The sequence below is a fragment of the Mustela erminea genome, chromosome 19, assembly GCF_009829155.1.
Source record: "Mustela erminea isolate mMusErm1 chromosome 19, mMusErm1.Pri, whole genome shotgun sequence".
Lineage (NCBI taxonomy): Eukaryota > Metazoa > Chordata > Mammalia > Carnivora > Mustelidae > Mustela > Mustela erminea.
The window spans coordinates 51,595,656-51,623,106 of NC_045632.1; the positions used below are offsets into that span (position 1 = coordinate 51,595,656).

Below are 27,451 nucleotides of genomic sequence, written 5' to 3' on the forward strand. Positions count from 1 at the left end.
TCGATAGGGTCTGCGCCCCAAGGCGAGGGTTGAGGAGAAGCCATCCACAGCTCAAGAAAGATCGCTCCCCGATCATGGCATGGAGAGGCTGAGCTCCACCCGCGGGCCTTTTCTTTACATGCTGTACATCTTTGTGTCACCAGAATTTGGGAAGAGTGAGAATAATTCTGGGGAAACAAGCGCACGTTGTCAAGCTGTTGTGGAAACGTAAGATGCTGCAGGATGCCTGGCTGCATTAGTTTAGCCAAAACTGTGGCCGTAAAACCCAGCCTGGCTCACGGGGGGATATCATCGTACAGGTTGTTAGGCATGTCTGTTTGAAGAGTGTTTGAAGAAGCAGGAATGTTTCAAGAAGCATCCTGCTTCTGCTTCTACTCCAAATATTTCTGACTTTGCTGGCATGGGTCCTGACTAATCAGACCAGATGAGGGCTCTAAACTGTGCGTACCTGGCGAGCATTAGCCCCACTTATCTGTACCTTTCTTTGTTTTTAATCTCCTAAAACTTAGACCAAGCGTCCAAAACTCAAATGTCTGATAGATCAGCTCATCGTCAGCCATAACGTGGGAGTCAGGGAGACAGCAGAGAGCGGTGGGGATTGTGGTGGACCGGAGAGGTTATCTCAAGGACAGTGGCGACTCAGCCCACCTGACTGTCAGAACGTGAGCCTACGGGCTCTGTGTTTCTCTGTCTGTCTTTATTTTTTAAGAGCCAGGAGTTTGGATTGGCAATGTGCAACCTCCCATTAAAGAAGTATGACTGTATTCCTTTCCTGTTTCTGCTGTACCACATTTTCACAGTGGCTTAAAGCAATGCAAAGTTATTATCTTAGAGGCCTAGAAGTCAGAGTGGATGTCAGTGGGCTAAAACCAGTGTGGCCGTGGGTCTGCATTGCTTTCTGAGGCTCAAGGGTAGAATCCATGTCTTTGCCTTTTCTGCCTTGTGGAGACTGCCCCTGTTCCTTGGCTCCTGGCCTCTTGCTTTGTCTTCAGGGTCATCAGTGGCTGGTCAAGTCCTTCTCATACTGCCACCTCATTAGTGATCTCTCTTCTCCCTCCTTTTTCTAAGGACCCCTGTGATTACACTGACTGCCCCCCACCCCCGATCTGATAATCCAGGGAAATCTTCCTATGTAAAGTTGGCTAATTGGCAAATTTAATTCCGTCTGCAGCCTTAGTTACTTAGATGTGTAACCTGAAATATTCATAGGTTCCAGGAATTAGAGCAAGGGCATCTTCGGTTGGGGCCATCGTCCTGCCTACCACAGGACCCATGATGCATATGCCCCTTAAAGAATGTCTGGGTCTTAAATTTCTCTTGTATCCTCCTTGTGCTTAGCAGAGTAGATAGATCTGTTTGGATTGGTTGGTAGTTGAGTGTCCTTCCCTTGGAGGAATTGGACAGGAGTGTACAAGAGAGAACGATTGTAACAGTAGCTTTTAGTTTGTTTTATTCTTTTTAAAAATTTTTTTATAACATTTTATTCTTTAAAGAATATTTTTCTTTTACTTCCTTTACTTAAGTAAAAAGCAGTCTTTTAAAAGAAAAAGAAAAGCAATCTTCGAAGTTAAATGGGATGGGTAATTTATTTCCATTTCTTCTTTTGTAAGCTAAACCATCTAAGACTTTTGTGTGAGGGTTAAGTAAAATAAGGCCTGTTTTCTTTTCTTCTTTATGTCTGTGATCAGCCTTTCTAGCCACCCAGCCTGCCAGCTCATGGACTAATTGTTCCTTTTTTCATCCTTCTGTCGTATCATCAGTCCAGGCAAATTTCATTGCCCTTTTGCAAAGAGGATTTGAGATGGCTGAGGTAGGATCCATGTATACAATCAGAAGAGAAACAGAATTCAGAAAATCAGGTAAATCAAGGGGTAAAGCACCATTGAAATATCTTGGCCCAAAGATATTTGTTCCTTTGTGAGTGGATCCTTCATGTGGGCTAAAGAGTCCCTGAGAGCCTCCTAGGGTACAAGGGAAGAGGGAGACGCAGTCCACTGAATCCGTCAATGAGGATAAATTGCCAAGCAGCCATGACACTAGGAGTTGTTCAGTCAGTAGTCACCTTTCTGTCCTTCCCCGCCTGCTGGAGCCCATCGGGGCAGGAATAGCAGCAGCCCAGGGCCTTTCTGAGAGTCTCTGCTTTATTCATTGTAGATCTCAAATAAAAGGGGGGGGGCATTTACCAAAATGCAAAGACATGGCATATAAAACCATTTTTTTTTTTTTTAAATTTGGGGGGCTGTTATCAAGAATAAGAAACAGAGCGCTCTGTGCTCATGAATTACAATCTGCAGCTCAGGTTTGAGAAGAACTTAAAGACTTATTAAATGGAGCAGTGCAATTCGCCTTTGCTCAGAGCCACCTCACCTGCAGGCCAGTTCCGCAAGGTCAGCAGTTAGCGGGAAGTTGCACAGCCTCGGCTTCGATGGCTTTCACTTTACCCGTGCCCTTGATGTGATGCCGGCTTGTCAGGATTCTCGTAACATTCCTCGGTGATGGCTTCTTCTGTTCTCTTTATTTCCTTAAGTGAACATCTGTCTAATTGTTCACCTCCATTGCTTTAGTGCTTTCCTCATGCTTTCTCTCTTTCCAGACAATAAACTTTATTTTCTTCATAAGAATTCAGTCTACGCAAGGGTATTAGGCAGCTTGTTTGCACCTTTTAATTTCTGGATGTTTTCCAGGAAGGCTCTTTGCAGTGGTTCCAATGGGTTCATCTGTGAATCACTGAAGACAATGCAGCATTGTGTTTGGGTTTTTATCAGTTACCTTCTGTTTGTAAACATCTGTTTGCAAATGTTGCTGGTGCCCAGCCCACCCCCACCAGAAATAAAGGGCCTCATCTCTTTTTGCTTGGTATAAGGATAAGACAGAATGTCGGCTGATTTTTTTTGTTTTGTTTTGCATGGGGGGGGGGTGGTCAGGTGCATAGGTACGCAACTATTTAACTGAAACCCATAGACTTGGCACATATTGCCAAATGACTTTCGAGAGGGAATCAGGCACTTTATTTCATTAATGGCTGTGAAGCCTGGTTAATCTGCTTGTTATTGCAGTTTAATTTTGACGCTGATTTTGATGATGTATTGAAAAACCGTATAAACCACTGGAAAACATTTGAAGAGACCATTATTTTTCATATGGTTAAAAATACTCAGCAAGCCACTGTTTTTGCTTTTTATTGCATTTTATTCTTAATACTTCTGAATTATTTATTGTTAAATCTTTACCGATAAATATTTGCATTTTGATTTTTGACTCACTGTAAGAATGTTCTTATTTAAATTATGTGAGCTTTAAATGATTTTGTAATTAGTGACTTGTTCCCGCTAGTTCTGTTTCATTTATGTTTTTCATTTTTCATGCTTCTGTGCTTTACTCTGTGGCCTGTCTTTAAAAAAAAAAACACCTTTTGGTTATGGAAATTTCAAACATACGCACAAGTAAAGAAGATAATATAATAATGAGCCCCCATATGCCATTCGTCCTGCTTCAATACTTAGGCAACTGTTTTCCCTTGTTCAGTCATTGTTCCTGTGTGTGTTTGTGTGCTTGTGTGCATAAGTATGTGTGTTTACATGTGCATGTACATATATACACACACAGGTGTAGACTTAGTTTTCTAGTGTATGTTGTTTTATGTTTTATGTGTTCAAATAACATGTTCTTTAAAATAAGAATAAAACCCATCTATGTAGCGAAAATTAAAAACTTCATTTTATAAAACTTGGTTTTCTCCTAAATTCGTAGGCATGTGGGAGAATCTCTGTTCCTCAGGGCGGGAGGAGGCATTGTGTGTCTCTAGTTCACTGCAGGTCTCGTTACTCTGAACCTAGTGTCCAGCGCTCTGAATGCAGCGGAAACGGGAACAGAGCAGTGGGGAAAAGAGGTGCTCTTTGGAAGACTGTCCTGTGGCCCCAGAAGTTCTGGGGCAGGGTGTGCAACATGGGTTGGGCCCTTAGCCTAATCAGAGGCTAGGTGGCTCATTCCTGTAGGAAGCCTGCCCTGTTTGTGGCCATGTACATGCTTGTCTCAACTCCATTCTCATTTCCTGAAACTTGATGGAGATATGGGAGCAGGTTTTTGAAGTGTACTGCCCAGGGGACACTGGCCACAGACTTTGCTTTCTGTCCTTGATGCAGCTATGGCCTCAGTTGTCCCTAGTTTCAGTCATGGCCAAAGTTTCTGATTTCTGACAGTACTGCCCGTGGTAGGAAGCAGTTGGATTGGTAATTGGATCCTCTGGCTGCTCTTATCATGATAACATGGTTGCTAGGCACCTGGGTGACTCAGGCAGTTAAGTGTCTGCCCTCGGCTCAGGTCGTAATCCCAGCCAGGTTTGTGGGATCGAGCCCCGCATCAGGCTCCTTGCTCAGCAGGGATCCTGCTTCTCCCTCTGCCTGCCATTCCACCTGCTTATGCTTGCTCTCTCTTCCCCACTCTGTTTCAAATAAATAAAGAAATAAAATCTTTAAAAAAATGATAACATGGGGGCACCTGGGTGGCTCAGTGGGTTAAGCCGCTGCCTTCAGCTCAGGTCATGATCTCAGGGTCCTGGGATCGAGGCCCGCATCGGGCTCTCTGCTCAGTGGGGAGCCTGTTTCTCTTTCTCTCTCTCTGCTTGCCTCTCTGCCTACTTGTGATCTTTCTCTGTCAAATAAATAAATAAAATCTTAAAAAAAAATGATAACATGGAAGCCGCCAGTAGAGACACTGTGCTAGATTCTGCTGAGAGCTGACCTAGGGAAGACTTCCCACTTCTCAGCACACACAGCACACACACACACAGAAACACATAGAGGCACAAAAGCACGCTTCCATGATTGTGGAAGGCCATTGAGCCATCTCTCCCCTCCCCTGGATGGCCACCTTTCTTTCTCCCCATAAGCACTTGTATTTTCATGGAATAAGTCCATCGAACGAGAGCATGTCTTAGTGTCTTCAGCCTGTAACGCCTCTGAAGCACTGTCTTTGTGATGTTATCCTAACCTTGATGTGGGAGATAGGATTAGGCATAATCAGAAAAAAACATGGGGCCTGCAACACATTTATGGAACATTTATTCTATGGTAAAGCTTTTCCATGCATGTTATCCTTCATATCCAACAGAGCTCTGTGCGGTTGGCGAAATTATAAATGATTGGTGTTATGGTTACTATTATTGCCAGCTCTGATTCCTGATTGCCTCCCCATCCAGGCACAGTGCTAGATACTTTGTACTCATTATCTAACTTAATGCTTCTAGCACTTCTGCTGGGCATATATAATGACCCCCACTCTACTAATGGGCCTCAGAAAACTTGGTGAGATACTTTGTACTCATTATCCAACTTAACGCTTCTAGCACTTCTGCTGGGCATATATAATGACCCCCACTCTACTAATGGGCCTCAGAAAACTTGGTGAATTATCCAGCCTCGCACGGCTACCCAAGGGCAGATCTCAGATCGGAACTTGGTCAGGTCTGACTCTCTGCCAGTGGTTTTTGACCTGAGGTCCTGAATTCACTGCATTTCCTCTTTGTCCCTCACACACCCCGGGGGTTTGTTTCCTTGAGGAGGTCTGACTCAGACATTAGGGCTGGTCAAGTACTGTGCATGAACCACACACAAGGTAAATCTTCCTGGAAGATTTATCTTTCTGGAAACTCTTAGAAACTAGTTTTTTTGTTTGTTTTTTTAAGGTGCACTGGAGAAAATTTTAAATAGTACAGAAACATGTAAGTGACTAGTCTCTTTCCAATATACAATATCTCTTAAACATATAGTCTTCTACCAAAAAGATAACCCATTGCATGTCCTTCCAAGAAAAAAAAATGTCTATACCAGTTGTAAATTCATCCATGTATATTATAAATCCGCATATAATAGGCATCTATTTAATCAAATTGGGATTCTGCTAATATGTTTTTTTTATTGAAAAATAATTTGGTTATTTTTATAAATTTCACAATTACAGTTAGTTACACATACATAAACAAGGAGAAAGAAGTACCTTGGTGTCTCAGAAGCAATTATTATTAAATTTGTATGTATCTTTTTTCTTTTCAAAATTCAAATATGTTTATCTATTTTTCTTAAAATGGCAAGCACACTCTAGTCTGATTTTTTGGGGACCTGACATATTTTGGTCATCTTTCCATATCCATAACTGTGCTCTGGCGGTGCGGTTCTAGTGACTCCACATTAAACCTTCATCACTTCCTAAATGAATCCCTTTTTGCTGGGCACAGATGCTCTTTTCAATTTCTCACAGCCAGAAGCAATGCTGCTGATTTACCTGGGCTAAGTGAAGCTTTTTTTTTTTTTTTTTTTTTTATATTTTGGCATCCATGACATTTTTATTGCAGAAAATGTCAAACATAACAAAGTATGTTCTGAGTGGTATAATGAACTCCCATCAACCCTATAGCCATTGGCCTACTCATCCAGTATTGTTTCATATATACCCTCTGCCACCAACATATTTTTTATTTGCAAACATTTCGGTATAAATCTTTAAATGATAGAGACTCTTTAAAACACAGAATCACAATAACATTTTTATACATGAAATTTTAAATTACTGTTAATTCTTTAATATCATCCAATATATTACCAGTATTCAAGTTTTCCCAATGCAAAAATAATGAATACTGTTATGCTGGAAATAAAAAAAAAAAAAAAAAAATAAGTGAAGCTTTTAAATGCAAATTGATCATTCTTCCCCGAAAGGTTGTTCCCATTTATACTCTTTTTGCAGCAGTGTGTTGAGGGTCTGTTTCCCCACACCTTCAGCATCACAGCATGGTTATCATTTTATAACGATTTGTATTACTCCCCAAATGAGCATTTATCTTTGTTTCATTGATAATGGGGGGGCTGGTTTGCCCCTCAGCTGCTTCCAATATCCTTCTCAACTTCAAAGAACACAATGTTGAACAAGAAAGTTTTCACTTTTTACATGCAGCCCTTTAAAGCTCTCTGGCTAATCTGTAATGTAGGGTGTGCAAATTAAGTTTTTTTCCTGTGCTTAATCCTTATTAAAGCACCAATCATTAGGACCCCAAAATTGCTATAACGAGAGTGCTTAGGAAACATAAGCGATCGATAGTTGGTACTTGGGAAATAAATGAAGCAACTTTTTGCTTGTTTGTTTTAAATCCACCTTGGAGCTGAAAGACTTAAAATGACTAGATTGTGAATTTCTTGGCGTTTCATTGCTTATACATTGAAAGAGGATTTTAAAAATATATTTAACTTGCATTAAATGTCTCAAAAACTAGAAAAGATGTATATAAGTTTTTTTCCTTAGTTACTTAAGTTTTCATTGGTGGTGGTGTGGACCCAGTCTCTTAGTAGATATGTGAGAGGCCCTGAATTATTTATTTATTTATTTATTTAATTTCTTATTTATTTGAGACACAGCTTGCATGGGAGTAGGAGGTAGGAGCAGAGAGGGAGAGGGACAAGCAGACTTGCGCTGAGTGCAGGGCCCAGTGTGGGGCTTTTTCTCATGACCCTGAGATCCTGACCTAAGCCGAAATCAAGAGTCCGATGTTTGAGTGCTTGAACCACGCAGGCTCCCCATGACCAACCCTGATTTTAAGCTCATAAGCTGGCATGAGGAAACCAAGGCTCTTAACTCCGTTCTCTCATCCCTATTTCCCACAGGGAAGTGTGGCAGTCTGTAGCATGAGGCCATACTCCACCTGGGATGGTCAGGGGAGACTTCTTGGAAGAGGTGACCACGAGCTTGATTTTGATTTGACAGGACAACATCACAGGGACTTACTTTTGTCATTGGGGTGTTGGTAGTATTCTGTGAGGGTGATAGTACTCATTTTGCAAATGTTCATTGCTTCAGTATCCAATCATTAGTAAGTAATTTTAATTGAGCTTGGTTAATAGTTCCCAGGAGTTTGAATTTCAGGATCCAATAAACTTTTTCAAAAGAAGACAAAAATGAGCATGTGAACTTGGGCTTGCTAAAGGATTATTTATTTTTACCTAAGGACAGTAAAAACAGCAACCAAAAATATCAGCAAAATGTAGAAACATGCCTCTACAAACAATCAACATTACTTTATAAAAGAAACGGTATTTTAACACCAAAATTTGTGAGGACATACACATAATCTAAAGACCTTTTTCATTTTATTAACTCTTCGTCTTGAACTAATTTTAGATGGACATAGAAGTTATAAAAATAGCACAGAGAGCTCCCTTCCTTCCCCTGATTTTGGCAGTTTATCTAAGCATCATGCAACTACCAGAACCAGGAAATTGACATTGGTCCGAGCCATCCGCTGTGCTGCCCTGCTGAAACTCCACCCATGTTCCCAGGGAGCTGCCTTAAGTTTTAGGATCTGGTCCAGGATCCCACATAATCTTTAGTTGTGTCCCCTTGGTAGCCTTCAGTCTTTGACAGTTCCTTATTCCTTTCTTGTCCTTCCTGATTTTGAGAATCTTGTATGTCTGATGTTTTTCTCATGAGTAGATGGAGTTTAAGTGTATTTCTGCAGGACTATCGTAGAAGGGGTGTTGTGTCCTTAGTGCATCAAACCTGGGTGTCAGGATGTTGACACGCTCTCTTATCACTGGTGATGCTCACAGTAAAGTAACCTCTATTGTTTGGTGAAGGTGGTATCTGTTGAGTTTCTCCAGTGTAATGTTACTAGTTTCTTCTTCATAATTCAGAAGTATTTGGGGGGAGATGCTTTGAGACTGTGCACATGTCCTCTTTGTCCTTAAATGTCAACACACTGACCTTTAACATCCATGAGTGGATCTCATCAGCAGCAATTAATAATTGTGATGTTTGCCTAATGATGGTTTTGTATTTCCCTCATGTTTTTTCCACTTATTAAATTGGAATTCTCCTGAAGTAAGAGCTATCTCTTCTCCTCCATTTATTGAGTCAATTATTTATATTAGTGTAGACTCATGGGTATGTATTTTATTGTATGGCTTATAATTAAGTATTATCATTATTTATTTTGTTGCTCAAATTGTTCCAGCTTTTGACAATAGGATCTTCTTTTCTCTGTCTTCTATCATGGACTGCTAGTTTAATTGAGTGAATTTCTCTCCTCACTGAATTCCTCCCAGTTCCCCATTTTTCATTTCATAACACCATAGGCTAGCAAAAACAGTCACATATTTGGGACACATTGGCCTAGGGAATGGAAAGGGATTCATGGGAACATGCTTAGTGCCGAATTTGTGTCTCGTCCTTTCCTTTAGAAATAACAAGAGAAGACACAGGAAAGTAGTGATGGGGATATGAAGCAGGATAAAGAAAGAATATGTTGACATGGGACTTGCAAGAAAGGCATTTATCTCTTTCAGGATTGGAAGGGCCTTGGGAGGGGGGGTGCTTCCAGGGAGTAGCGTAGTTCATTAAGAACTTACTATGTGCCAAGCAGGTGCAAGGCCATACAGGCTACAAGCATAATCTTATCCAACTCTTCCCTAGTCTTACTGTGGAGGAGAGGTTCTAGTGTTTCCAGGAGGTCAAAACACATAAAGAAAGTGGCAGAGTCAGGATCGCATCTTGGTGCCCTGTCCCCTGGGACAATCTCTGGGCACTTTTCACAAACTCCTTCTAGACCTGTAGTGGGACAGACATAGAAGAGAACATTCCCTGCCTGTTCTCTGATGACATTGCTACCCCCATTTACTCCCCACCACAAAGATCTTTTTATTCAATATCGGGGGGAGGGGGGCCAGCCAGAGTTTCTGTGTAGTAATCACTGGTGTGTGTGTTTGGGGGTGTGTGTGTGTGTGTTGATATTCTTCATCCTACTCTGTCATCTGTGGATTTAAATGTATTTATGTCTTCCTGCCCTGTTTTTCAAAAATCTTGCTTTTAGAATATGCAACTGTGAGGAGTTTTAATTTACAGGGACCTCACAAGAAATCTGCACCTGAGAGTCCCAAAACATAAAATGTCCCTCTTCCTAGTGAATCTTTCTGACCACCGTGGTTCCTTTCTTCTACTAGGCCTCCTGTCTTCACCCTCCCTCATTCTGTTAGAAACAAAGAAACGGGCCCTGGAAGAGATAAAGAGATACAGCTGAGATAGTGTGACTTCTTAGGTGGACAGAAACCTGCCCAAGGTCACATGGGGTTTAGGGGAGAGCCTGAGTGAGAAGCCAGGGGTGTGCACTCTAGGCCACCTCTCTCCACCATCTTGCCATGGCACTAGCTCAACACTACCTGTCACTATCACCAACAATTAACTGAATGAGTGGCTGAGAGGAATTCTTCCGAATGGTTTCTTAATAATAAATGCTTACATTTTCTCTTGGCCCCAAGCCAAATCCCCCCTCTCAGTCTTGTTTTCAAGGTTGAACATTAGAGTTAGTGACCTTGCCCTTGTCGGCCTGTGGATGTCGCTCTCTGTCCATAAGCCTCCTTTCCAGGGACTGTGTTTGTAGCAAAGACTATAATTTTATTTTGGGTTTGGATATACTGATTACATTTTAGCTTCTGGTATATTTTCTCACCTGTCACAGCCATTAAATTTATTTTAATAGTTACTCTACCCTCCTGATAGCCCGTAAAGGGGGAATTGGATATTGTCTATCAATTGGTTAGTCTGTGAACTAAGGCTATATCTAATTACAAGGCATTGTATCGGTTCTGATTTATTAACCATTTACTGGGCTTCAGAGAAGGTAGCATTTTTAGTAGCACCATTCAGCTTGGATGTAGCCTTCCAGGAGGGCAGAGTGCCCGGACTATCAGTGATCTTACAGTTATTACTTTGTGTCATATATAATCTTGTTTTTTCCCTGCAACAAATAAATCTTTGGGACTCCCTGGAAAAAAAAAAAAAAAAAAAAAGGAAAAAAAAAAAAACATTTGCGGTTAGAGTATAATAAAAATAAACCGTTTGTCATGCCTGCAGCTGACATTTATCAGCCCGTTTGTGGGTGCTCTTTCTCTCTCTCTATAATACAGAACATAATTTGTCACTTTGTAAATACATTCCAGTCTAAATCCCTGCCAGCATCTGTTAGTGTTTGAAGGATTAATGTGCTGCCCTGTGTATGTCTGCACTGGCAGGGAATAGTGCAGCATATGATTATGGATCTTGGGAGAGAGGGGAACAGGGTGTTTTCTATGCTTTTTATCTATACACGCGGTCTTTCTGGATTCTTCTTGAGTGTCCTTATCTTCCACCCATTCTGCTTAGGTACCTGGAATTTCATCATCTGCAAGGCTTCTGATAGCCTGCCACCTTCCCTCTCCTGTTCATGGTCATGGTCATAGTAATAGTCCATGTGTCCTGGGGGTGGGCAGTGACAGATGATTTGGGATCATTTAGACCCGGTTCAGACTCTCCATTCATCTAATTTACTTAATTTTCATTTTCTCACTTAGGGCATAAAGATGCTAATACCTACTTCTTAAAGGTGCTGTGGATGAAGAAAGAGACCTGTGTTGATGCAAAGTGCCAGGCTGGGAACGGGGCCCAGAGTAACCGGCGGGGCCCTAGCACCTTTCCTCACCGTCCACACGCGGTTGGTTGGCCTGTTGAAGTCCATGAATCAGGCAGCAGCTGGGGGGTCCTAGTGTCACGAACTCGCTGCTGGTTATGACACCGCTTCTTTTGCATCTTTTCCCGTTAGTTAGAGGAGTTTGTCTTTATTTTGAAATATTTATATCCTTGTAAATCAGGTGCTTGGTGGGTTCCTGCCCCAGAGAACGTTCTTCCTGTAAGAAACTGGTTCTCACGAGGGCTTGGTACTGAATTCTGGCAAGGCTGAGGGACCCAAACCCTCACTCATGGCTAAATGATTCAGGTATCTGCTGGGGGGAACCATCTGTATTATCCCCAGCAGAAGGCATGAATTCTCCTGAGTGATAATGTAGTCTTTTTAAAAAAATTTTTTAAAAGATTTTATTTATTTGACATAGAGAGACACAGCAGGAGAGGGAGCAAAAGCAGCGGGAGTGGGAGTGGGAGAAAGAAGCTTCCCGCTGAGCAAGGAGCCTGATGCAGGGCTTGATCCCAGGACCCTGGAATCATGACAAGAGCTGAAGGCAGATGCTTGAGGACTGAGCCCAGGTGCCCTTGTGCCAATGTGCTCTTAATTCTTATTACTTTATGAAATGGCTCTAGTCTGTCAGCACCCTTATTCTACTGTGTCATTTGCATTAGAAAAATTCTAGGACGTCGAAGGAATGGCCTTATTGGTAACTCTTTTGCAGGCAGTCTATTTCACGTATTCATTGTTTTGTTTCTGTGGGTGTGCTTCTGCCTAGCCCAGCCCGTGTCTCTGGCACCTACCCCCATGTCTGTGTTTGCACCTCTCTTCTCTCCAATGAAGAACAGGTGTGTAGGCCTTCTTTTCATAAAGAAAATGCCCAGTGTCCAAGATGGGGCTTGTTATTAGGATTCTGGAGAGAATTTTGAGCAGATCTGGGAACATACCTTTGAGCCTGGTGGGAAAAAATGTCCAGTCTTCAGACCCCAAATGTGTAAGAATTTGCATGCTTAGAAAATGTCTAGAAAACCCAGTTTGAAATTTTGACTGGTTTTATGAACTTCTAGAGAGTCTGAAATATATTGCAAAAAGGTTCAAGTAGACTGACGGAATTGTGGGGACTGTTTAGTGCTGAGACTTACAAAGTGTGATGCTCCCAAAAGTTAGATCATTTAATACTACACACGTTTTGCAAGGAGCAGTGTTAACACATGGCTCACTGCTAAGTCTATTGTCATCCTTAATTCTACACAGTTTGGGACTCTTCATGCTGTGTGTTACCTCTATTGTTATCAGATGTTCTGTGTGATAAACAACATACACTCTAAGATATGGTCTGATGTTCTTTTTTCTCTTACGTTTATTGGAATCTGTAAATCATAGCAATTACAAGACTGTCAGATTTGAGGAAGCACACCTAATTTTCTTGACTGTGTTCTGAGACGGAGGTCAGCAAACTATGCTCTGCTGAGAGGAAGTTGAGCCCACTGCCTGTTTTTTAAATAAAGGTTTATCGGAATGTGGCCCTGCCCATTTGTTTGCATTATCTCTAGCAGCTTTTGTTGTCATGCTGCAAAAGTTGAGTAGCTAATATGGCCCACAGAACCTGAAATACTTCCTATCCTGGCCCTTTCAAGAAAAGAAAAGCTGCTGACCCCTATTCTGGAAAATTTATGTCCATTGGGGAAGAAAAGTTTTTTCTAGTAGATCAGAATGAGCAGGTGGTTTGATTCCTATTTTATTTCCACACATATGGAAACAATTGAAAGTACACATGACTTTGTTATCAAATTTGGTTAATCCAAAGCCTGGAGCATGGGGATAGGGCAGAGGTTGAGGTTAGCTGTTTTTTTCATAATAATGTTAAAATTTTAATGGTCAAAGTAAAACAAAGAAGTGTTAAAGATTTCAGATTCATAGAAGGAAGAACATTCTGAGGAGTGAGATATGTTTGGCCGTACCAAAGTCTTCTGGAGTCGGATAATTTCAGGGTTGGGAATAGAGATCTGTTGTTAGGACAGTATTACTATCTTATAAGGAGAATTGGCTAATCGGATGGAAGGAAAACTAAAATCCCAGTTCAACCAGATACTAATTACATGATTTTTTTATCTGACTTTTCATACTTGCTCAGCCTTTCTTTTATTTCTAAAATACTGATAATTTAGGTCTACATAATAAGGGTTCCACAGGGTAAAATGTGGCAAAATCTATAATCGTCCTTTCCCTGAATGGTATCTGCCAGAGGGGGGGGTCTTCAAAGTGTTTAATTCGTAGTGAGGGTTTGCCTCATGGAATGGATTTTGTCGATGTCAACAGGAGAAGTAAGGATGTCTTAAGGTTCTACCTGTGTGATGACAGTTGACACCTGGTTTAAGTGGGAAGTATGACCCTCAGCCATAATGCCCCTGAGTCCTTCTGGGGGTTGCATTGCACGCCTGGTATCCCAGAAGGGAGTGCAGCCTCATAAAAACAGTGCTTGCCTTTAGGAAAAAGGAGCAAATGTACCAGGGTGTCCGTTTACAGAGTTGAATTTCTGGGTCACCCCATCACACTGCAACAGCAGAAGCCCTGCCTGTAGGGAACTTGTGTGTTGTCAAGCCAAAGGGAAAGGGGAAGATGCTGTTTATAAATATTGAAGAGGCAGGGAGAGCGTGCACTACGGCCAAGCTGCTTTAACATGCATGCCATTCCAGAGTGGCTTCTAATGGACATTTATAAGGTGGTGTCCCCCGCACTCCCCCTCCCCACTCTAATGCTGTCTGAGATGAAAACATGCAGTCTGTAACTTAGCTGGCTTTTAACAGAATTACCCAATGTGATTCATTTGTCCCATTTGGCTATGAGAGAGGAGACCACAGAGCAAGTCAGATGTGCCTGTGGCTGTGTGCCGCCACCCCAAGCCGCCTGCTTTGTGCGGAAGGACAGGACATCCGTTGGCTGCTTTGACTGTGCGTGCAGGTGTTGGCCTCCCTCTGCCACTCTGCAGGGCTCCCCCGTCCTCAGCTTCTGTGTGAACTTCATTTCCTGAGGAATCCTGGTTCCGTTGTCCGATGAGCCCTCACAAACCCAACACTCTCTCTCTCTCTTTTCTCGGAGGCACGTACCATGAAAGTATCTGGCGTAGCCGCCTTCAGTGGAAAAGCAGTTCGCATTAACCTGATGTATCCTACTGGGCCGAATTTTTTTAATGAATTCAGAAGTCACGACGGCTGTTGTCTCTCAGAGACTTTCTCAGGTTTATTTTCTGCGGTTTGGTCTCCAGGATCCCTTGGTGTTTCAGCTCTCTGATGTGCCGGGTTTCATTGCAAGACGTGTCTGTCTTGTAACGCCTGGGTGAAGCGATGGGCTGCGGTCCACACAGAGCTGACACGCTAGCTCTTCTCTTGAGCTTGGCAGGGGCTTGATCCGCCTTTCAAGGGGGAGACACAGGACAGTTTTCCTGAACGATTTCGAGCATGTGACACAGATCCACGTGGCTGTCCCTGATCAACAGGTGGCTGTTGTTCACTTGGTGAATAGCTCTCCCAGCTCCTTTCACCCAGGGTCCCTCTGGCCCTAAGAAATCCTTACCGTCTACATTCATCTTCTGGACGGAGAAAGAAAGTACTCGCCTCCTAATTCGTAAGAGGAACAGCCCAGGAGTTACACACTCTTCCACTAACAGGCCTGGGGTAGAAGCCGGATGCCCCACGCACCTCCCTGCGTGCTGCGTGGTGTACTTTCTGGCTGCATTCCCTTCTTGCAAACCCCACACTGTGGGAAGGGGAGAGCTAGTTTGAGAGATGCCAATCTTCTCTGTCCACGGTGTATCTTCACTGTATAACCTAGAAGTGATTTTAAGTACATTTATATTTCTTGTGACTATGGTTATATTAATAGTCCCTTCTGAGTTTCATTTCATGTTTGCTCTCTACCAAGTGTTTTCCTCTATTATTTATTGAATTCTTTTTGGGCACTTTTTTGAATGGATCCGTTTTCTTTATATGCCACGCATCGTCTACATCGTTCCGTCCCCGGCTGTTGGTGTGGAAGCTGAAGATTCTCCTTCATTCCTCCCTCTCTCCTTCCCTCCCTGCCTCCCTCCCCCCACCGCCGCCCTCTCTCTCTCTCTGTCTCTAAAGTCACTCTTGAAATTTTTACGTACAAACCTAAATTTTCTCTTACAAAATATGAAGCTGCTTTATGCCTCTCATGTTAACCAGACCATCCATGATTTAACGATTCAGTGCAGTCTCCCTCCCATAAAAAATATCTTCCTTGTAGTCATTTTGGTTCTTTCTCCAAGTCCTATGCAAGTGTAATTTATTTGGTCTTGCAGCTCATGTAAAAGATGCACAGCATTTGGGGAGCACTTGACTGTGACCTCTCTTTCGTGTGCATTCTCATCTGTTTCTGCCTTTATGGGTGTTTTGTTTGGAACCTAGAAGATGCTGCTTAGGCATATGCCACTTCAAGCGGGATACCTCATTTTTCTCCAAGGTGTGTGTGTGTGTGTGTGTGTGTGTGTGTGTGTGTGTGTGTGTGTGTGTATTTTATCTTTTCCATATTATCTTTTGAAAGCCCTGCCTTGTTTCTGTAGAACTTTTGAAAGGTTTCTCTCTTTGGATTCATCTGTAAATTAAAAATAACCATCATGGTCACTTCTCAGGTGCAGTGATACTGTTGCATGCTTACTGCATGCTTTGCATATGGAGTTTGGCTCCGTCATCCAGCAGTGTGGCTCAGCCTGCCAGCACGAAGCCACAGGAGAAGTGCCTGGCTTCCCAGATGGCTTAGAGAAAGCCGTTGCTGCTAACATCACCAGCTGACTTTTATCTCAACTTTTGAGTTTGTCCTGTTAGGTGGTCTGATATTTATTCCTTTGTTTCCTCAGTTAAAGCCTGTCTCAAAAACCTGCTTGGTGCCACTTTCTGGGTACCAAGTATGTGAGATCAAGGTGTAAAACTTTGCATTTTAATTTACTATAAATGTCATTGTGAATTATTGGTTGTTTAGATTTTCTTTCTTAGTCTCCGGCAGCATTCATGGGAATGGAAATTATGATGACCTTCTTGGAGGACACCCAGCAAAATCCATCAAAATTTAAAGTGTGGGCATCTCTTGATCTGGCAATTCTACTTCCAGGAATTCGTCCTCTAGAAACTATTCTGGTGTTGCAAAGTACAGGTATTGAGGCATCACTCTCAGTAACAAACTGGCTTGAGGGTTGTAAATGTTAATTACAACAAGAGCCATGGGTAACGCTCCCAGAGCATCTGTAGCAGGTGCTTGCCCTGGCTGCTGTCTCACTGAGTCCTCACGGCAGTCCCAAGGTGGAGGGGCTTCCATGATTTCTGTCCTTATAGACAGGGAGGGTTAGACATCGGGAATTTAAACAGTAAGTTCACAAAGCTAGTGAAGGGTGTAGAGGGCCGTGTCCTCCTAAGTGGATCAGTTTTTAATAAATGATTGAGCAGCCCCTTCAATGGCCTAAACATACTGGTTGGAATAAGTGGGAGTAGAGTACTATTGAGATCTATCCAATTATGTATGAGTCGGGGGAAAAACAATATTATTATAAAATAACGCATGAGCTACAGTGCTGCGTTTGTATGAAAATGTTGTTGTGCCATGTTTTTAGATGTGTGGAAATTGTATTCCGGAAGGATTTGGGTCCAGCTGTCACTCTGTTCACCTTGGGGCAGTGGGTTTGGGAGTCGCTTTCACTTTGTAAAATCCACCGTGCATTACTTGTACTTATGTCACCGAGCCAGTCTGATTTTTTACCACCCGTGACCCAGTTCAACAGCCAAAGACCACCATGCTCTGATCAGAGAGCCTCTCCGCAAACTCACACGTGCAGGGCGGCACCGTTGGCCTCTGGGGCCACAGTTTCAGGGGCCGTCTGTGCATTGTCCCATTAGAGGCAGGTATGCCCTCCAGCAAGCTGTGGCAGTCAGAACTTTTCCAGTCCTTGCCAGATGTCCCTCCAGGGGTGGAGTGACCCTGCTTGGGAACCCTCAAGATAGATGCTGGCCAGTCCATGCGTGGTTCCCTCCACACCAAGGGTTGTCACGACAGTCACATCTCTCCGTCCAGAGTTCTCCAGACTTCATGAGTCCCTCATGGGGAATTCAGACCGCTCAGAACCGTTGCCGACAAATCTTGCTTTTCTCCCCCTCCTCCATTTAGCTGAGCCCTCTTGACTTGCCATCAGATAATCAGGGGCCCCAGATCTCTGTAGTTTCAGCAGTGCACTTCTCTCGGCATCAGGGAAGCGGGAGGGTGCTGAGACTTCTTTTATCTGCGACTTTGCCCAAATAGGGGGTTCCAGTGCTTAACAAGTTTCATTAAGAACACAGCTATTAAATATTCAAAATATATAGCCTGTTCCTGTTGAGAGTATAATTATACAGTAAATTAACTCATGTCCAGTATGTTGCCTTTTAAGCACATTTTTGATGTTTCCAGTACTTACATAAGATATAGGGCCTGTTTATTAAGAGTCTTCAACTGTGTATAAAACTAGAGCAGTCAAAAGTAATGGTGTCTGCTGAAGGATTCTTTATCATATGAATTTACCTTTAGTCATCTATTATTTATTTCAGCTATTTTATATGCCATTATAATAAATATTATGACAGAGAAAGCTTTTATGCTTCAACTTATTGTAGTACTCTTTACTTGCCTGCAATCCTTCAGGAAAATGTAACCATGCTTTACCTATAGTTAACGTAAATCATCACTTACATTAGAATGAAAAATTCACTATGAAAAAAGGCTCTTTCTTCAATAGCAAGGCATAAATGCACAATCATGTTGACTGCCAGACTCCCGTGCCATCCACTGTCCTTCCTTAAACTGTTTTTAAGCTGCAAAGTGAATGCATTGCATAGAGGGAAATTGGAAGGTTTTTGAATATTTTCACTCTCTTGTTAGTTTCTGGCAAGATAAGCATTTTTTATCCAGAGTGCAAAATATTGCCAATTACTGTCTGAGCATTTTTAATAGTTTTGCTTTACGTGGCACGTAACTCATACACCAGATTAAATAAGCTGTTACCCAGTGCAATTTCTCCTTGAATCAGCGTCACAATTACCTATAGATATTGATACAGTTATTTTATAAATTGAGTTCCAGCAACACAAGGCAAAATTTTTGACCTATATATAATGAAGAAAGAGTTGTCATGATTTTCTTATTAGAGATTTTGTGTATTTTGCAGGAGAAGGGAGGGCAAGATTAGGCGGTGCTTGTGGGGGCCCTGGAGTGGGGGTTGATGCCGATGGTTGATCTAAAGTTTAGGAATGACAGATGTAGCCCCATCCTTCAAGCCTTTACAGAAATCCTGGGCTTTGCCTAGGATTGTTTTTGGTTTGGTTCCCTACTTGGAGATGTAGAATCTTCTCTAAGAGTATTTTTCTCATTAAATAAATGGTAGCATGCAGACTGGTGCAATGTTTAGAGGCATAAAAGAGACTCTCAGACTCCCTTTTTCTCTTGGGTACCCTATCAGGAAGAGCATGTATCAGCACATCCTTCTGATGTTTTAGGCTTGGCCAGGATTGGGCAAACTCCCCATTGGATTTACTCATGGTCTGGTGTGGGATGTTTGACTGAAAGGTACCAGAGCCGAAAGCAGATGCAAGAGTCTCTCTACTTCCACGTTCCCTGGTGAAGAGGCTGCCATTCACTGCCACCATTAACATCACTTAAATAATACTGGAGGAATTAGTGCTATGAAGTCCCACATAGGATATTGATGAATTATTAAACCAGTTTAGTTAGGTCTGTATTATAGTTCAGTGAATAATGTCATGTCAATAATGTGCTCAGCCCCAGTGTCTCTTGCTGTTGTAAATGTGACAACTCCTATTTAAGGTTTCAGAACATAAAATCAGGACTGAGAGTATGTAAAGTGGAAGGGTGAGAGACATCAGCATAATGCAATTAAGGCCCATTGGATTAGAATTTGCAGGATGCCATTAGCAATAAGCTCTGAATGTAGATTATTGCCTTGCTTACATTTTCTCCTTCAGCAGTAGGCTTCTCTTGTAAATTCTAAATGTATAAAATAAATATGATATAAAATAGATACAAATAAGAATATATAGATGATGTTAATTTCTTTAGAGCTTCTTGGTGTTCTGTGTTGAGGGCTGTGACAACAGGGGTGCAGCACAGTGTGGTGTCCGGCCAAGAGATGAGCTCTGGAGCTGGCCACATCTCCGTTGGAAACCTGGGTCTTTGTCTCACTAGCTGTGCCACTTTAAGCTTTCATCGGCCTTTGTTTTCTACTCTATAAAATGGGGGAAATAATGTATACTTGAAAAGAGTTTTCATATTACTTTTAAAGGAAGAGTAAATGCCAGGCATATCATAGGTGCTCTTTTTTATTTTTTCGGTTATTATAGTCAATGAGTATATGTAAATGAGAACTTTTTTTTAGGGAAACACAGAAATGAATTCTTCCATTAGTGTAAGAGAGAAGTAGCCACATACCCATCAAATCCTCATGGACTGGCACCTTCAGGTTAGGATGTGCGGTAGCTAGTGGCCCTTACATGGTAAATCTTGTATCTGCCATAGCATGTGCTGACTTCCCACTGCTGAAGGAGAGTTTCCTCTGGTCCCGTGGAGTCTGGGCTCCCTGCTCTTGCTCAGCAAGAGGTTTCTTGGGTTTCTCCGTCTTTCTACCTCCAGATGGACTGTGTACTCTTCTTTTGACCAACTCAGACACGGTGCTTTCAACACAAAATGAAGAGCTATTCTCACCAGAGCTGCTGCCCTAGGACTATGTCAGAAGTGTAAGTGGTCGGGCTGAGTGGAGGAAGCAAAGGTCATGCACGAGCTGAGAGCATTTTGAAGTCTACTTGGCTTGATTGCACTGAATGTGCCTCATAGTGCCCAATGGGTCTTGGTCCCGTACCAAATACTTGGGATTCGTTACAGGGAGAAATCAGACTGTGGAGCAAAAACATTGATATACCTCCCACTAATTCATAGGCACTTCATAATTAATGATGATTTTTAAGTAAAAGTTGTTTTTTAAGTATAGTTGGCCACTTGAATTATTTATATACAGTTTCCTAAATGCCTCTTGCCGTGAGATATTACCTTTTCTGTTCTTCCATTGATGGCAAGCAGACTATGGGTGAGATCTTTCTTCTTACCTGTTGCAATGATGGAGGGGGTAGAAAATAAGTAAAGGGGGTGCAGTCCATGGAATATATATATTTACCATTAGAGGCAGAGTTAGTGAATGAATTCACGCTGATAAACATCAGCATGCTGCTTTTTATGAGGCACTTAGAGATCTGGAGGTTTTCCCCAGGGTTGGCCTTGATTTGAGGGCCTGGGGAATGGGGAAAGGTTGAGGGGGAGAGGAGGTGGGTTATGTGGAGTATCGGGTTATTTTTGAGTATTGAGAGTGATTATAATCATGGCTTGGTATGAACCTTGGCTCTGCCACTGTTACCTGGTGAAGTTGTACAAGAGCTTTCAGAACTTCAGATTCTATATCTATGAAATGGTGGGTGAAAACTACCCCCATCAAGTTGGGATAGGTAGGGATAGAAGGTGCTGTCAGGCGAGGGCGCATATGGTCAGTGTTCTAAGATCACTCCCATTGGCCTGTTATGTCCAATTCGGCCCTTGCAGTGAAGAGTGAAGCCATTCAGTGCCAATGGTGACAGTGATGATGGTGATGATGATGGTGGTGATAATGGTGATGATGATCCTGGTGATGATGGTGGTCGTGGTGGTGATGATGATGGTGATGATGATGGTGGTGGTGGTGAGGATGGTGGTGGTGGTGGCGATAATGGTGATGATGATGGTTGCAGTGATGGTGATGATGGTGGTGATGATTATGATGGTGCTGACAATGGTAGGAATGAAAACAAACACAATCACAATAAAGACAATCATTGCTAGCAATTACAGAATACTTGCCAAGTAGTTAGGCACTATTCTAAATGCTTTACGTGTATTACCTCACTTTCTGGTAAGGAGGGTGCTATCATGACTTTTGTCTGACAGAAGGAAATGTTGAATGCACAGGTGGGAGATGTAACTTTCCTGTCTGGTCAGTGGAGGACCCAGGCAGTGCAGCTTGAGTCCATGGCCTTCACCAATGCCCTTTGATTCAGACCACTTAAGGAATTTGGAAACTGGATTACCATGGCCTCCAGGGGATTCAGCAAGCCCCCTTCCTCCTGCTTTGGGGTCGGGTATCATCCTCAAGTGCTGAGTTGCTATTCATACTTTCTCTGAGTTATTGAAGTTAGTTTTATGAAATGGAGAAAGGAGACCACAATTACTAATATGCTTTATTATTGAGGAACAACAGGTATCACATTTTAGTAGTGGCCTTCAAAATAATGATTATCGTAGTTATGATTTCAGTGTCTCAGGCCTTATATACAGCATACCTCATTTTTACTCTAAACACACAAGGCAAGTGGCCATTTTCCATTGAAGCAGCTCAGGCTGAGAGCATTCACGTAGCTGCCCTGAAGTCATGCTGCTGTTGCTGCGACCACGCTGGGCTGTGGCCCCAGGTCAGCCTGGGTCTGCTATCTCTGCTGTGGATGACAATGTCTCCCTGCTCCTCCACTTAAATACCACACGGTCCCCATATGGCTCTTTTGGTTTCAGGCAGTATCACATCTGAGTCACACTTGGCTAGTTTGTAGTCATAAAATGATATGAGTGATCACTCTTCCATCACAGCGGCAAGCAATCCCTTTGGTTGGGCATTTATAGACTCTTGAATCATTGAGGCAGATTTTAGAATGTAAATAAAGAATAGACCAAGAAGACTTGGCCTATCGAGGGTGTCCATAAACTGTGCCACCAGCAAGTGTCCTCAGATCCCAGGGAAATGGAGGAAGAGTATGTGGGTTGCTTAATTACTCTGCTTTTGTGGCTGAGCCTGGGGTGTCAGGAGCAGGTGGGCTTCTCAGCTGCTTCGAAGTTGCCTGATGCTTCCTGTGCGGGATGCCACCTGTGCAGTTCTGTTTTAAAAGGATGGGTACCGGCATCTGTATACATAATTTTAAAGTAAATTTACATTCTTATTCTGCCTGAGATAAGAAGATATTGTACTGGTGTGATTAGAGAGCAGAGTGAGGATTTGGGCAAGGGTTGAGAGAAGCATCTGATTGCATTTTAAGATTCAAAGCTCTTGGTATGAAGTTCTTCCAGTTAAACAAAGCTGAGTGGATAGATGGATGGATGGCTCTATCTAGATGGCAAAGAAGAAGTGAGGGGCGTATGCAAGGTTAACAGTTTATTTCGGAGTTGGTGGGATTGTAGATGCTTTTTGTTGTCCGTATTCACCGGCCTTTTCTAAATTTTTCTGTAATTAATGAAAGTGTGAAGTGGAAAGTGGCCTTAATAACCCTGGAAGGGGAAAGTCTTAGACTGTGTGTTAGTCGTTACCGTTCTTCATTTTACACACACACACACACACACACACACACACACACACACACGCACACACGCACGCATTTCCATTTCTTCCACTATATACATAGAAATACAAATACAGAAATACATTTAGAAATAGATACATATACTTGATATATGCACTGTTTATATTCTGTATATCTATCTATTTCTCTATGTAGTTTTGAGGACATGGAGGCTAGTGCCTTCTGAAGCTGGGCATGACCACATGACTTGCTCTGCCACACAATGTGAGCAGAAGTGACATCTGTACTGCGGGGGGGAGGCCTTTAGATCTGTCCTCTGTGCAGTTTGTCACATTCTCCTCCCCACACAGTAGCGGCAAGTGATGGGACAGAAGGTAGAGGCCCTATCTGCCTGGGCCCCTGGCTAACCAGAATGAACATGGTTTTACTGACCTGGGATCAGTGTGTGTGAGTAGTGATCCTTGTTTTAAGACACCAAGGTTTGGGAGCTGTTCGGTGAGGACACTGGAATACCTTCTCCTGGTCGGTAGGGAGGCAGTCGTGTGAGCCGTACTAAGGAAGCTGGACCGTAGCTTATTGGCTGTTCTAACCTACTAAGGGGTTTTAAGTGAGGACTTTGTTTATGTGTTTGATTTGCCAAAGAGCAAACCCGGCCCAGAGAAAGCCTGGACTTCTTATGTTCTAGATGGCAAATGCTAATTTAACACCTCTAATGAAAAAAACCACCAGTTCTGTAGTGGTGGTGGAACAGTCTGTATCTTAAATGTGGTGATTGTCATAGGAATCTATGTGGAGTAAATTGTCATGGAATTATATAAAAAGATAGTCCAAATGCAAGACTCTGAGTGCATCCCCAAACTGGTCAAGCCCAGGTAATGTCTGTGGTCTCATGGGCTGTGTTTAACCACTGTGGGTTTTCTGCTTCTGATAATGTGCCATAGACATGGGTAAGATGTCACCATTGGCAGTGCTGGGAGGTGGGGGACTCTAGGTGCTGTTTTTGCCACTTCTTGTGGGTCTATAACTGGTTCCAAATCAAAGTTAACAGTAGCAACAGGAAGTCTGTGAGTTACACTGGAGAGGTGCATTGTGATCAGTCCTGGATTCCTGGCCAGACATGGCAGGAAAGCTCACACTGGTGGACGGAGCCTCTGGCCCCCACCCAGCAGGCAGCAGTTCGTGGGTGTTGCCTGCGGTGCCGGGGCTGTGGGCTCCTGTTTTGAATGCTTCCCATGATAAACATGTCTATCATGTTGCTAGGTTTGTGAGACAGTCAGAAGAGCAGCCGTCCCCAACACACACACACACACACACACACACACACACACACACAGATTCTAAAAGCTGTGTGTTTTTTCTTCCCTGAACTGACCAGATTGCACATAGTTTCTCTGCATTTCACAGGGTCAGTAGCAGAAACAGGAAACCTGATGCTGGGGGCAGGGGAATTACCTGAGTAATAGTGTGTGGACTTGAGTCACTGTCCCCAGGAGCCTAGTAACCCACAGCCTGTGGATTAGTCTGTTGAACTACTCGCTGGCTTGTGACCCCTTGTTCCCTCTGGATGTGTATGTTCCGATTTTGTACTTACTGGTAGTGGCAGCTCTGTACTTTATTTTAAAGTGAAGGGGGAGGACCAAACGACAACTTACCTGTTGTAAGCTGCACGCACAGAAGGATGTACTGGCCCACTTGGCTGAGCCATCATTTCCTTTGAGAGATTGCTTTGGGGTCACCATCTGGGAATGTTCTCCCTGTTTGATGAGGGAAATATGTATAAGCATTTTTATGACACGCAGCCTGCATGTCCCACGGGGCTTCCCTGAGGGGCTTGGCTGAGAGGAACGGTGTCTTTTCCACTGCCTGCCCAGCAGCTTTCCTCTCGTGATATATTCCAAGTTCTGTAAGATCCTCTGTGTGGCAGTGAGCATCTTCTAAGTGAAGTAAGGCTGGGGCCAGAGGCCGTAGTGTGAGGGTCAAAGGCCACTTTATTCGCTAACTCTTAATGTCAGATGGAGTAAGAATCTGTGGGGAATAAAAGTTAGCTGTTGACAGACTCGGTACTCTGAAGAGATTTTAGTCATCAGACAGTCATCAGCCATGCAGACAGAGAGTGAGTGGGGTTTTTCTCCTGGTCTGGAGGCCCAAGCTGTCTACATGGTGCAACCTCAATCAGGTGCGTTCATTTCTGCGGCTGGTGGTGTCTTTCTCTAGAAGACAAGGGGTGTGGCCTCATGTCACTGTGGATCCTCCAGCTCTACTATTCTCTGGTCTAAGACAGAGAATAAAAACAAAACCTAACAAAACCCGTGTGGTGATATTTTCCCCTCTTCCTGGCTCAGGTTAAATGTTTCTCCTCCTCCTCCTGAAATGGGCACGCTTGTGCACCTGCCACTGTTACCCGAGGAAATTCAGTCTACATTGGTCAACTTGCCTTCACCACCTATATGCCTTTTGGGGATTGGGGTAGTCATTTTATCACCTTACATCTCTTTCCCTAAACCTTGGCTCTGTTAGGAGACATGCCCTGGATGGTCTGGGATCTAACAGCGAGCTGGTCCGACGCAGTCTTCGTTAATACTGTTCCATCCCCCACGCTGCTCTGTAGCCCACGCAAACCACTGCGTGTTGCAGACAGCGGCACACGAGATACCGTATCTACGGTATCTGGCGCACGAGATACCGTATCTACTTCTTGTTAAGTTTGTTAAATGCCTTCTCTCTTGCAGGCTGGGTGTGAGGTACTATACACTCACTCTCACAAGTCTGTGAGGAGATAATTATTATTTTGCTTTCATACATGAGGGAACCGAGGCTCAGCTATGTTAAATGGCCCAAAGTCATTTGGCCTCCTAGCTGCCATTGCCTGGTGCTTGTTGTTCAAGGCTGGGGACCCGGGTTCAGCCCAGCATTTAGGCAGCCAAGACAAAGTGCTGCGATGTACTAAGCATCTCAGCACAGTTTGTATCTCTCCCTGAATTAGTCAATCGAGGTGGAGGAAGTGCCTGGCAGTGCCGCTGGCCTCCCCCTGCGTAGTGCTTGTCTCCTCGGTCCCACTGAAGCATCACAGTCCGGATGAGAATTCCCAGCCTTGCCATTTGTTCTCTGGGAATTAGCTTGTCTGGGCAGGCAGGTGGCCCTGGCATTCTTGGCTGTATGTGCTTTGGAGGACAGAGGTCTAAGAAGGGATAGTATTTAACTGCGTACCCTGTAGGCCAGCCAGACTTAAAAATTAGGAGTGCCCCATAAACATGGGGCAAGTCTGAAAGGCAACCCTCATCTTTCCAGAATTATGCTAGGACACTGCCCAGTGCAACATGATTTGTTCAAATCCTGATGCCCCTGGCCTTCTGGTTTCTGTTGAGGAGAGAACATGGGCTTTGATGTCAGACTGACTGGGGTGAATCTTTGCCCCCAACTCTTCTTAGCTCTGGGATCTCTTACAAGAGGCCACATGTAAAATAGGGGAAGTAGAACCCATTGAGTAGCTGTGGGGATGAAATGAGGTGGTGCATGGTCAGCCCCGAACACACAGTAGTCATTCTTACTATCCACGTGTGCTCCACCTATCTGTAGGGTTTTCCGGGTTGTAAAACCAGAGGTCTCTCTGGGATCTAGGTCACTCAGGGTCCATTGGAATAAATGAGTTTTGCCTGCTTTTGTACTTTTCTCTAAATGATTCGTCTTTAATTTTTGACACAGCACAATGGAATTATTTCAGAACCTGGATGGATCTGAAATCTTTTGAGATAAAAATATCATCTACTGAATTCTTGCACAGACCAGGCTTTGTCCTGGTGTTCCCCTATTTTTATGGTTTTTTTTTTTAGAATGCAGATTGAGAGGAGATGCGTGAGCCTGAAGACCCTTTGGAGCCTCCTCTGTGTGCTGAGTGAAATAGCACAATCCCCAGCCTGTGGTTTTAGCAGATTCCCAGCCTCACATCCTCCCAAACTTGGCAGTAAAAGCCCTGTTCTTCCATTCATTCCGATGATTTATATTCTCTCTGGGCGTCTAATATTAAACAGGGGAATTCCGACATGTTCCATAACACATTTACTGTAACTTGATACCATGAACTAAACTTGCTGTTATTTATCATTTCTTTTTATTTTCTCTCATTCCAGCACAAAGCCAAGGTAGAAGCAATGACCCTGGACCTTGCTCTGCTCCGTAGCGTGCAGCATTTTGCTCAAGCGTTCAAGGCCAAGAATCTGTGAGTGATCCAGTGGAGGGTTATAGATCATAATATCTTGCTGTTGTAATGTCTTTATCAGATGAGCACCATTGGGAGAACACAAACGTGAGGCTGTTGTGTTGTCCTGGCGTGCAAACAGCAGGCTCATTTATATTGGCCCTGTTAAGGTGTGCCGTATTTTCTTGACTTCTTGAGTCACCCTCATTATGAGACATGTCGTCAATCTAATAACAGCTCCCCCAATAAAAAAGGAGAGATACTATTCGTGCACTAGGAAAAGTGGCTAATAAAAACCAGCCGATTGTAGGATGCATCTTGATTACCGACCTTTTTGCAGTGCATCTCAGAATCGAGAAA

At 43.2% G+C, this 27,451-nt stretch overlaps 1 protein-coding gene across 6 annotated transcripts in view; it reads left to right on the forward strand.

The window, feature by feature from the left end:
* The window catches only part of WWOX (WW domain containing oxidoreductase), a 937,351-nt gene that overhangs the window by 222,786 nt on the left and 687,114 nt on the right, over positions 1-27,451 (forward strand). For all 6 annotated transcript variants that reach the window (XM_032326528.1, XM_032326522.1, XM_032326523.1 and 3 more), the window contains exon 6: positions 27,024-27,112. In XM_032326528.1, coding sequence (XP_032182419.1) covers positions 27,024-27,112 — 89 coding nt within the window. The remainder of the gene's footprint in view (positions 1-27,023; positions 27,113-27,451) is intronic.